The sequence below is a fragment of the Natator depressus genome, chromosome 9 (genome assembly GCF_965152275.1).
Source record: "Natator depressus isolate rNatDep1 chromosome 9, rNatDep2.hap1, whole genome shotgun sequence".
Classification (NCBI taxonomy): Eukaryota; Metazoa; Chordata; order Testudines; family Cheloniidae; genus Natator; species Natator depressus.
The window spans coordinates 72,711,885-72,724,898 of record NC_134242.1 but is presented as its reverse complement, the minus strand read 5'-3'; the positions used below and the strand labels follow the sequence as shown (position 1 = coordinate 72,724,898).

The 13,014-nt window shown below is 40.1% G+C and overlaps 1 protein-coding gene across 2 annotated transcripts in view; it reads right to left on the bottom strand.

Moving 5' to 3' along the window:
* POF1B (POF1B actin binding protein) overlaps positions 1 to 13,014 on the bottom strand; it is a 46,240-nt gene that overhangs the window by 13,903 nt on the left and 19,323 nt on the right. For both annotated transcript variants that reach the window (XM_074964462.1, XM_074964461.1), the window contains exons 3-4: positions 11,375 to 11,575; positions 1,695 to 1,825 (exon numbers count right to left, since the gene is read on the bottom strand). In XM_074964462.1, coding sequence (XP_074820563.1) covers positions 1,695 to 1,825; positions 11,375 to 11,575 — 332 coding nt within the window. The remainder of the gene's footprint in view (positions 1 to 1,694; positions 1,826 to 11,374; positions 11,576 to 13,014) is intronic.

Genomic DNA, 13,014 nt, shown 5'->3' with positions numbered 1-13,014 from the left:
ACCAGTATCTTGATGAGTTAATTCCTCGGTATTATTAAAATCTTACTATTTTCTACAGACTGGACCAAATTCATTCCTGGAGAAACTTTACTGCCTGAACAGGAGCCAAATCTTTTCCTGGACTCCGTTGAACATAAGTGGTGGGGAGGAGAAGAATGAGGAATTTTAGAAAAACTTGTAATTTGTTTTGAAGATACAGGAACTCCTCACTTAAAGTCATCCCGGTTAACATTGTTACGCTACTGATCAATTAGGGAACATGCTCGTTTAAAGTTGTGCAGTGCTCTCTTAGAACTTGTTTGGCAGCCGCCTGCTTTGTCCACTGCTTGCAGGAAGAGCAGCCCACTGCAGCTAGCTGGTGGGGGTTGGAACCAGGGTGGACCGGCAGCCCCCCCCCAATCAGCTCCCCCCTATCAGCTCCGTGCTCCCCTAAGTTCCCTGTGCAGCAGCTGCTCAGCAGGCTATCAATTGCCTGCAGTTCAGCTGTCCCTTCCCCCATGTACTGCTCCTGCCCTCTGCCTTGGAGCTGCTCCCAGGAGCCTCCTGCTTGCTGTGCAGGGGAGGGGAGAAGAGGGGGGCTAAGGTCAGGGTGTCCCCCTCCCCCCTGCTCCTGCACCCCACTTACCCCATCTTCCATAGAGCAGGGGGGACACACGGATGGAGGGAGCTGCTGCCTTAAATCAGCTTGCTGATCTAATTAACAAGGCAGTGTACTTCTGACCCCACTCTTCATACTTAAAAGGGGAAATGCGCATCTCTATCTCTCAAACACTCACAGGGTGTATGTGTCTGTCTCTGTCTGCCCTCCCTCCTTTCCTGCTGCCTTGTAGAATGTGAGTGTTAACCCTTGAGGGCTCAGCCAACTGCTAGTTCATCATTTAGCAGTAAGGCTTTCCCTGGGCAATATCCCACCCTCTGACTCCTCCACCTCAACCAAGCTTCACAATCATCATCACTGTGTATCAGTATTAAACTGTTTGTTTAAAACTTATACTCTGTGTGTGTGTATGTATGTATAGTCTTTTGTCTGGTGAAAAAAATTTCCCTGGAACCTAACCCCCTCATTTACATTAAGTCTTATGGGGAAATTGGATTTGCTTAACATCGTTTCGCTTAAAGTCGTGTTTTTCAGGAACATAACTACAATGTTAAGTGAGGAGCTCCTGTACTGAATCCTCTCAGATGGCAGCTATCAAATTATTCTTTCATAAATGGTTTATAATACATGTAGAAAGCAGCTTAATTTGCTTATAGATGCTGTGCATTATGGTGCACATAGCCTGTCTCCGAATCCGGAGCATGTCACTTAACCTTGGCATCAGGGTAGCTTCCTTTTTTGCATCTTCAGGTGAGTACAATAATTAATTGTGTCTTAAAGCAAAAAGTCACAGCGTGCAGTATATTCACTGCAGTATGCACTATGTGCTGTCTAAATTATCTTGACAAGGGAAGTACATAGTTGTTTAACTCTGTAAAGTGCCTTGACCATTAGTCAAACAGTTTGAAATACACTTGTTGCATTCAATAAAATAGCATGGCTTCTGACATCTTGAGATATTCAAGGAGTTAAGTTACTATGCACCACACTCTATGTACTTTAGCTGTCTGCAGAATGCAGCTCAAACAAACAGCACTGCTTTCTCTAACCATGGTATACATTCCTGGACCACCACAATGAGGGGGGTCTACAATACCTTCTTCCTATCTTTTCCACATGCTGCAGTAAACAGCTGTACAGGTCATTACTCTTGCGGTTCACTTCAGCAAGTAGCTCGCCAAAATATCTGGAGTCCAGCTGGTCATTAGCTTCTTGAAGACACTGTACCTGGAGAGGAAAATTTTTTTAAATCAAGGTTAACAAGAAAGACTGCTTTTTTTTTTTTTAAGGTGACAACCATGGGAGTGGAACCCAGAGACGGGGTTGGGCCTGTAACTTGAAAGGGATAAACTTGGGGGACTGAAAAAAGTGTCTCAGAAGAGCAGCTTACCCAGGGACCATGACAGAGGGAGGGGGAAGTAATCTGCCCAATTTCCCCCTAGTTGGCAGCACAGGATCCGTAAAGAAGCAGAAAGCTGTGAGATTTCAACTTAGGCATGCAGCCCCTTTAAGAATCTTTACTAGCGTACAACAGATACTTTCACTGCTTAGCTATCTGGGTAGGATAAACTGAACAGCGTCTTGCCCAGCATTCTCCCCAAGGCACTTGCTGCAGGCACTCTGAAAAGGCAGAACAGACACTCTGCTTCTGGGAAGATGGGCTTGAATGGCTGCGTAAAGCTGAAGTTGGCTTTAAGCAGCTGTTTCTAGGAGAAAGAATCCCCTCAAAATACAAGGCAGCCTCTGTAATTGTGGAATTTGGAAGACACTCAGGATGGGATTCACAAGGGAGATTCAGGCTGAGCGTTACAGCAAATAACTTTTAGGTGCGCTGCTGCCAAGTGGAATTCACAACCCCAAAGACAGGCACCAAGGCTCTGGAGACAGGTGTCCCAGAATGGGATTCTCACAAGTCAGTAAGCTGAGTGGGGAGCCACCTAGGCTAGCCAACAGGAAATGCTGAGAGGGATGTGGGCTGATCCTCGCCCCTCAAATGAATGTAGACACTTCCCTTCACTCAGGATTCATAGCTGTTAACCCTCTCCTGGAGTTAGGCAGCTAAGCCAGGTCAGCTGTTTTCAAGAAAAATGATGGTGGTGGCACTTATGCTCCCCTTACAACCTTTAGGCCAGAGGTTAGCGCACTCCCGAGGATGTGGGACATCCAGGTTCACATTCCTCCTCTGCCTAATGTGGAGCTGGGATTCAAAACCCAGGTCCTCCACATCCCAGGCGAGTGCCCCCACCAGTGGGCTAGAGACTAGTCTCTCTCTCGCCCAGCCCTGGGTGAACATTCTAGCCCCCGGACTAAAAGTCATAAGGAGGGGGGATGGCACCATCACTTCCTCCTCCAGTTGTGTTTTGTGTTGGGCTTGATCTGGCCAATAGGTTCTAAGGCTGCCTCTGAGCATGTCTACCAGTTTTAGGGTGACCAGATATCAAGATTTTATAGGGACAGTCCCAATATTCAGGGCCTTCTCTTATACAGACACCTATTAACCCCCCAGCCCCATCCTGATTTTTCACACTTGCTGTCTGGTCACCCTAACCAGTTTGTGCCCCACAAGTGAGACAGTCTGGGGAATGCCTATGGTGAACCCTGCTTGGAGCTGCTCAGTTGCATCAGGACTGAGGAAACCGAGCAGATGCCCGACAGCAGAAATTTAGGGCCTAGCAGGCTTCACCCATGGAAACTTAAGCACCTACAGGGATAGGTGGCAGCAGCATAGGAATTTTGTGAATCTGAATTTTGGACTTAGATGCCTGAATCCCCCCTTCAGGACCTCAACGCACTAGGTAGTCACAGACAATTCAAATTCAACAGCCCAGTGGGAGTAGGGGAAGAGAAAAATTATTGGAAAAAAACTTTTCAGCATTCATTTGGGGCAGGGGAAACCACACCAAAAAAAAATATCACTGAATGAATTAAAAAAAAAAAAACTGTTGATAACTTCCAGATTTTCTTAATGATTTTTGCTTCCACTGTATTGTGTATGGAAATGTCTTTCAAGTATCCATAGCTACACTAACTCAAATCATGCATTCTAACACACACATGGACATTCTGGAAGATATGCTTAAGGATTATAGGTTCAGGACCCTTCATCAAGCAAATTAAACTGCAATTTAGATGGAGAATGATAGAACCAGGATCTCAAATAAGATCACTTATTCCATCACTGTGGTTTACAATACACTTGCAATCTGGAGAAAGAGGAAGCTAGTGGTGCTAACGTATGGAGAAGCAGAACAAAAGGAAGGATCCACCAAAGTAAGCTCTAAACAACAAACAAGTAAACAACAAAACAAGAATGATATACAACAGACTAGAACTCTCTCTAAGAGCACAAAGGAACAGGAGTTCTGACTCAGGCCATGCGGCAGTAAGAAGGAACTGGAGAGGTGTTGACCCGCACAGCCTCTTATAACCTCTGCTGACACACATACAGGCCAATGGACACTGCTAAAAAAACCTGGCGGGAATGTGCACCCACGATTGGAATACTTATAGGGACCACCATTCAAAGAAGAACCTCCTTTTCTTTATTGCAGAATTTAGCATACATGACTACAGTCACCTAGACTGAGGCTGGTTTCCATAGACATCTTTCATTTATTCTGTGGAGCAACCAAATAACGTTTTTGACTGCAGCAGCATTGCAAAAGCAGTCTTAATTGAATGATACCTCAGCATTCCATAATGTCTTGCTAAGCACAAATGAAATGTGTCTCAACCTCAGAGATGCGGGTTTCTTTTTATATACACACAAATATTAACCTTAATGTGCTATGAAAAAACTTCTCTAACTTTTCAAAAATTCTCCATAGGTTCTGATTTCACTCATTACAATTGGCATGCTCCTATTTAACTCTATATACAAAAGCACAGCACGGTGAAATGGAAGTGGGAGGATCTGGAGGAGTAGGAGTGAAGGCACCAGTGGCTAGGGACAGGTAAATTCTCTCTAAAGCTGCAGATTAACAAGCAAGGGTTAACTTTCATTACTGTCCTAAAGAACTGTTTCGTTTCCTGTATAATTCTAGTGAAAAACATGAGTCACCAGAGTAAACTTCTTCCTTTTAAGTTTATCTCCCTCCCCTTGCTTTATCTGTTCCACACATCTTTGTCATGTTCCCTGCTCTTATATAATTTGTACTCTTTTTTTTCCCTACTCACCTTGAAGTTGCCTGGGCCACTTATCTGCTCTTGTTGAAGTGATAATGCTGACTATGCATTATCATCACAAGATAAAGCTATTATGTAATAGACCATTAAAACTAATTTTAATACCTACAAAAATATGTTAAAATCACTTTAAACTGGACATTTAAAATGAAATCAATGAAGGAGATTAAGAATGCAGGGAGTCACTCTGTCCTTACTTGCTTATAATTCAGGCTGAATTTAAGGAACTCAGAACAAAGAGCACTCTTACAGCCCAGAAGGTAATAAAATGTCTTGCCACACAACAGGTGTTGGCCTACTTAAGCAGCCCTGGAGACCATTCAAACAAGGACTATTGCTCTTTTTTCTTTACAGTAAAATGAGTTAAAATATACTGACCTGGTGTGACTAAAACTGTGGTGCATTTTTAGGCTCTAAAAATGAAAATCGGATTAAAAATTACTGAATGTTAGTTCTCTTTTCTTAAAACCGAGTAGGATCTCTATTGGATCACTACTAGAACTCATCTTGCCTTTTCCTTTTGTGGCTAGTTATTTCTTCTCATTTCAGCTTTCTGTTAACTAAAGCTCAAAAATCACACAAAGAACATCTGAGAATTTAACACCTATGCTGCATCAATGAATTGATTATGTTGAATCAAGATGTATAATATTGCACTAGAACTCCCTGAGTCCTGCCAGCAACGATACAGAAGCAGGAAGCCTGCTAAACAGTCAGTGGGGCAACTGGACAATCAAGGTGCTAAAGGAGCACTCAAGGAAGACAAGGCCATTCTGGAGAAGCTAAATGAATTCTTCACATCTGTCTTCACTGCAAAGGATACAAGGGAGATTCCCACACCAGTGTCATTCTTTTTGATAACAAATCTGAGGAACTGTCCTAGATGGGAATGTTGATAGAGGTGGTTTTGGAACAAATTGATAAACCAGTAATAAGTCACTAGGACCAGATGATATTCACCAAAGAGTTATGAAGGAACTCAAATATGAAATCACAGAACTACTAAATGTGGTATGTAACCTACCACTTAAATCAGCCCCTGTACCAGATGCCTGGAGGATAGTTAATGTAATGCTGACTTTTAAAAAAGGCTCCAGCGGTGATCCTAGCAACTACAGGTTGGTACGCCTAACTTCAATACCAGGCAAATTGGCTGAAACTATAGTAAAGAACAGAATTATCAGACACATAGATGAACATGATACGTTGGGGGAAGAGTCAACACAGCTTTTGTAAAGGGAAATCATACCTGGCCAATCTATTAGAATTCTTTGAGGGGGCCAACAAATGTGGACAAGGATGATCCAATGGATATATAGTGTACTTGGATTTACAGAAAGCCTTTGACAAGATCCCACCAAAGGCTCTTAAGCAAGGTAAGCAATCATGGGATAAGAGGGAAGGTCCTCTCATGGATCAGTAACTGATTAAAAGATAGAAAAAAAAGGATAGGAATAAATTATCAGTTTTCAGAGTGGAGAGAGGTAAATAGTGGGAGCCCCCCAAGGATGTGTACTGGGACCAATGCTGTTCAACATATTCACAAATGATCTGGAAAAGAGAGTAAACAGTGAGGTGGCAAAGTTACCTGATATAGTTAAGTCCGAAGCTGACTGCAAAGAGTTACAAAGGGATCTCACAAAATTTGACTGGGCAACAAAATGGCAGATGAAAGTCAGTGCTGATAAATGCAAAGTAATGCACATTGGAAAACATAATCCCAATTATACATACAAAATGGGGGGGGTCTAAATTAGCTGTTACCATTCAAGAAAGAAATCTTGCAGTTTCTCTAGATAGTGCTCTGAAAACATCGGCTCAATATGCAACAGCAATCTAAAAAAGGTGGAGTTTGGTGAAGACCGAGAGCCAGTATTTACACTGGGTTATACTAGTCTTTGGCCTTTACTGATTTTTCTCTGATTACTATTATATGTTGCTATGTTTTCTTTGTACCCTGTGCTCACTTACGGGTCGTATGGTAGTTCTGTAAGGGCCAAACCCTGGTCATGTTAAAATCAACTAGTGCTTTGCCACTAATTTTAGTAGGATAAGGGTTTGGGCATAAATGAATAAAATGTAATGTACTTTGCCTGTTGGATGTTTGCATTTGTTAATTGAGTTGCAGCTTGTTGCCTTTGCCAAATAGAGGCATCGGTTTTCTTGTCTGCTCTCTGGCAGAACTGGTAAACAAGGTGAGGAGTAGGTAGATACTCTCTTACCATATGTTGCCATCTTTTGCCAAATGAGTAACCATGGGAACACAAATGTTTCAGAAATTTCTGTGAAACAAAATTCTCTTTTGGTTTGCCACCTCAGTTTTATAAGATAAAAGTTACACTTGGCAGCTCCACACCCCTCTATGTCACCAAGGTGCTACAAACATTAACTGACATTTAATTACTGGAAAAAAGTACATTTTAATACTTTTAATCATTCTGATAGCGTGTCGAGGAATATGAATAATGAGTAGGGGCCCCATAAAATGTCTAGTCCACGATTCATGCCTAGACATAGCTGCATTTCTTTGTCTAATTGTTACAGCCAAAGTTTTGAACAATAAGTAAAATTGTAATGGTGAAGCAAGACAGCCACTGCATTTGCTTAGTGGGTAGGATGAAGAAATACAGCTTCAGCTTTATTATGTGTATATAAGTGTAGTTTGCTCTATAAGCAAAATCCAGAACCAAATCCACTTTATATATACAACAAGTAGTAAATAATTCCAACCTACTCTAAAAAATGCTGTCTGTTTAAAAATAGTGGTGGTTCATTTTGATTTTTACCAAATTTAGAAGATCTGTTGTCTAATCTTTCAGACTTACCTATTTGAAAAAAAGGCCTCTCTTTGTTTTATGAAGAAAAAGGTATGATGGGGGAAAAGAGAGAGAGAGCACGAACACAGGACCACAGACAGAACCTTAGAACCTGCAGCAATAGGAAAAATGTTAAGAAACTGTTCAGCCATAGCACTAGGTCTTATTCTTGTTTAAGAATTATAGTGATATTAGGCAAAGTATCTTGAAAGCACAAAGAGTCCAGTCCTGTAAGATGAATGGAAGTTCAGGGCCCAATCCTATAGCTCTTACTCAACTGAGTACGGACAATGTCCTCAGCGGAATTACTAATATGAATAAAGATTTCATAATCAAGTCCATAACTGCTCAGTGAGGTGCTTTTTTTTTTTTTAAACGTACACACCCTATTAGGTTACATACTTTTACAAGCCATGAGCCAAATCCTGATGGTCTTAACTCATGCAAGTAGTTCCACTAACTTCAATGGAAGTTAGAAGTGTAGAATAATACACCTTTCCTGTTGTATCAATGTATACACGATATTCTTATTTAAAAACAGAAACATGGAAATATATCCAAGGAGCTAACATTCAAGTCTAAACAGCAGCTCAGTTTGTGATTTGATCCTGGTTTGTGTCAAAAATACAAGATAATATTCTAAAATATAACCAAAAAAAGAAATAATTTAGTCCTAAAACTTTAAAGAAAACTAAGATTTAAATTTATATTAAAAAACTACTATTATCAGACCTAAATGCACTACTCTTATCTATGAATGGATGGTTCATCTCTTCAGAGTATTTTGTTTACTATATCTTGGGGAAATAATTCCAAATAGTTCTCAGGTAGTGTATGAAACACAGATGTCTCAAAAGTTGTTTCATTCCTTCTCTTTGCTCTGGGGTATTATAAATATAGTATATAATACTAACTCAAGAGTAAAACAGAATCTGATCTCTGTTAAAACCGTTGGCATTTTAAAGAGGTACGAGATATTACATTTTTAAAAATTAATTACTATACAAATTTGCCAACTAAGTCATAGAACATAATAGTGTACACGCCTCCACATTTAATTTTAAATGATAGAAACTTCTTTAGTACTTTCTGGAAGGGTAAAAAACAAATACTCTCAAAATGAGTACTATACCTTAATCTTAAAAAAGAACATGAAAAGAAAAGTATTCCAGCTATAAAGACCACTCCCACTTCTGTAATGTTTTATTATTTTGTACCTTCAAATGTTTTTAGATGCTATATTTTTAGGGACAGGAACTGCTACATATATCATCCAGCAGAATCTTCTAAGGGATTAAAATTTTGCAGGCAGTCCAAAATAACCTCTGGTCAATTTTGAGTATTTCTCAAAAAAGGAAATGTGATACACAATGCTAAAATAATTGTAGAGGAAGTTGCAGAATTTATTAACTCCTTAATTATGTTGGAAGAGCATGTTTAACATAGTAAGTTTAGTACGTGGTAATTTTTGCTACTATATAAACAATTCAGTATATTTCCACATTAATTTAACAATTTATTGGTAAGTGCAGACAGAAAGTAATCCTGATAGGGCACTATAAATATGCCTCCTTCATGGAGAACTTCTGACTGTTTCAGAAGTTGAGGATGAATTAATTTCTTGTTTATTCCTTTAGGCAAAATATTGATTTTAGAGGTATGACTGCATGACTGGTTAAAACCCCAAAAGGATAAACAGTGACTAAACCAACAAGTCAAACTTTGAGACACCTAAGTTGCAACAGAAGAATTATCAGTTACTAAATGAAAGATCTGATTTACAAACTAGAAAGATAAGTAGTAGTACACAGTACTAAATAAAAAGACACGTGTTTGGGAGTAATGTGATTTAAGGTGTGAAATATATATAATGAACAAAATAACTTTCTTAGAATCCATGTTCAAAAATTAAATGGTTGAAAGTCTAGAAATTTAGAGTTAAGGTTCCACAGCTATTTAACTCTGCCCCTCTTATGCTTCATGGAACAGACACATTGTAGAGTTTTGTGAAGAAGGAAAGGGAGGGCACCTGACATATGTTGAGAGGCTTTTCCAAATGGTATGGGAAAAGGTATGAAGTTGGCAGTGCAAGGGGACAAAGAACAGTCCCAAGGGGACAAAGAACAGTCCCAAGGGAAGCTAAGTGAATGTTAGGAACCACTCTAGGAAAGGGATAGATAATAAAACAGAAAATATCATAATACCAATTTATAAACTGGTCTCACACACCTTGAATACTGCATGTATTTCTGGTCGCTTCATCTCAAAAAAGATATATTAGAACTGGAAAAGTTACAGAGAAGGGCAACAAACACGACTGGGGAATGAAACAGCTTCCATATGAAGAGAGACTAAAAAAGACTAGGGCTGTTCAAGCTTAGAATAGAGATGACTAAGGGAGGATATGATAGAGGCCTATGAACTCATGAATGGTATGGAGAAAGTGCATAGGGAAGCGTTATTTACCCCTTCACATAACACAAAAACTAAAGGTCACCCAATGAAATTAACAGGCAGCATGTTTAAAACAAACATAAGGAAGTTTTTCCACACAATGCACAGTCAACTTGTGGAATCGTTGCCCCGTGATGTTGGGCAAAGGCCAAACGTATAACTGGGTTAAAAAAAAAAAACCAGATACATTCACGGAGCATAGATCCATCAATAGCAATTAGCCAAGGTGGTCAGGTGTCAAGCCTCATACTCCAGGTGTCCCTAAACCTCCAACTGCTAGCAGCTGGGACCGGATGACAGGGGATGGATCATACAAAATGGCCCTGTTCTGTTCATTCCTTCTGAAGCATCTGGCACTGGCCACTGTCAGAGACAGATACTGGGGTAGATAGACCATCGGTCTGACCCAACATGGCTATGCTGAATAGCATGTGGAAGATAATGTATATATTGACCGTAGCTGTTAAAGAAAAATGAGTCTCTTTATTGGTTTCTCTGTAGGAGAGGATGATCAAGTGCATACAGTCTCACTGATGAGGAAAAACTACGATCAATTCCTACCAGATGTTCAGAACCAAGTCAACCTACCTACCTTACGCCTGAATATAAAGAAGGATTCACCTATTGAGGCTGGATACATTTTCTAATCTTTTCTATTTTAGGCATAATACTGTACTCAAGGTCAAAATTTTCAACTGCTTCATAATGATTGTGTTCCGCCTGTAACTACCTATTGGCATATGCCAACATGGGGTTTTGCAGGTGCAATGGCAACACACAATTTTTCGGAGGCATTCACTCCACACACAATTGAAAAATTAGTCTCCAAATGCCATAATCTGTATATTGAGAGGAAAGTATCTATTTAAAATTCTCATCTCCATCTGCAGGTGACATAATTATAAAGATGACAGACTTTGAAAACTGCTCTCTTGCTCAGATTCCAATCAAAACATGCCTCCATTTGGGCCCCTAGAAATTACAGGGTACCTGAAACAATGTTACAGCAGGACCCTTTCTAGGTCAGAACATTGCCAGTTCTAACATTCTTAACCAAACATTTCACATACTGTGCTGACAATACAAGAAAATGGGAAAGTTGAGATTTGCAGCAGTAATATCTATACATATACATTTTGGCTCTTAAGTTAACTTATTCTGAGCATTTTCAAAAAGGATATATAGAACGTAATCTCCACACTATATAATTTAAACTAAGCTCCCATGGACCGTTAGTTTAATTTCTCGGTAAAATGCTGCGCACCGTATACAATATTAATATGCTGTGAAAAGTAAAATACTAAACAGGAATTCTTCTTACCGGTTCGCAGCACTGGATTGTTACCCTCTGCACTGTGTTTGTTCCTCTTCCACCATCACTCACAGAGATTGAGCTTACTTCGCAGGGACTGCAACTTTGTGTTTCTTGGCATTGGTGGATGACTTGGGGCTGTTCAGATTGCTGGCATACATGGCTAACCTGGGATTGATTGGACGGGTGGGAAAACTGGTATTGTTTCTCCTTTAAAAAAAATACATAGGAAATTCAAGATTATTATAGAACCAGAGAACATTACTCTCCCTCGTACAAAGCCTCTGTATACATGAATAAAATGCATTCTTGCATGGGAAAACTCAAATGGTAGTTTATGTTGATCAGTTAGGCAAATATTTTAATTATATTATTGAAAATTCCACAAATAGATGCTTGTCATTTGGCACAGTACAACATTAACACACATTAACAGTTGTTGCAGCTGTGTTGGCCCCAGTGTATTAGAGAAACAAGGAGGCAGTGTTGCCAACTCTCATGATTTTGTCGTGAGTCTCATGAGAATTACTGCTTTCCTTTAAGACCCAGCTTCTAGAGTCAAGTGGATATGTAATGATTTCAGCCTTCATTCTTAAAGAAAAAGTAAGTTTCTAGCTCTTGTGGCTGTGCAGAAAGCTTCAAAATGTGACCCCCTGTGCACCTTAAAGGTTCAAAAAGCAGAAGACAAATAAAAAGACCCACCACATCTACTATTTTTACATACTCGTGATTTTTGGTGAGCCTGACTCATGATTTTTGAGCATTAGGGGTTGGCAAATATTGCAAGATGGGTGAGGTAATACCTTTTATTGGACCAACTTCTATTGGTGAGAGAGAGACAAGCTTTTGAAAGTTTACACAGAGCTCTTCTTCAGGGCTGGGAAACACACTCAGAGTATCACTGCTACATACAAGGTGGAACAGATGGTTTAGCATAAGAAGTTAACACATTTTTCAAGGGACCATTCAAGGTTAACAGGCCACTTCACGCTACAGAGTTAGGTTGTCACAGAGCAGCTTACGCAACGTCTACACAGGAAACTGAACGACAAAACTTTTTGTCTTTCAGAGGTGTAGACGAAAAAAAAAAAAACCACAACGCTGGAAGACAAAAAAGTTTTGCTGCAACAAGCGCCAGTGTGAACAGCGCACTGTCGGCAGGAGTACTCTCCTGCCGACAACGCCAACGCTGCTCATTGGGAGTGGAAGTTTTTTGTTGGCAGGAGCGCCGACGAACAGCGGCTACTAGGCACAACTTTTAGCTCTACAGCTGTAGCGACACAGCCATGTCGCGAAAAGCTGTGTGGGTGTAGACATAGCCTTAAATTTTGTTCCCGCTAACGTAACTGCCCTGCTACACCAACTTAATAACTCCACCTCCACAAGCGGCGTAGAGTCAAGGTTGATGTCATTAGGTCCATGCAGTCTCAGCGTAGACATGCCATTTCACGACATGGTACTTCCACTTGTTTTTTATATTTATATTTAGATTCTATTACTATTCTAACATATGTTCCTTTGACATATCCTGTTATAGTCAGAAACACCGACGTTAGGAAATGAGATCGAGTTTGAAAGACATATTTCTTGGCTTTTTCACTGCAGCACAGTTTAGTAAGAAAAGTATTTGGAACTGAATTTAATCTGGA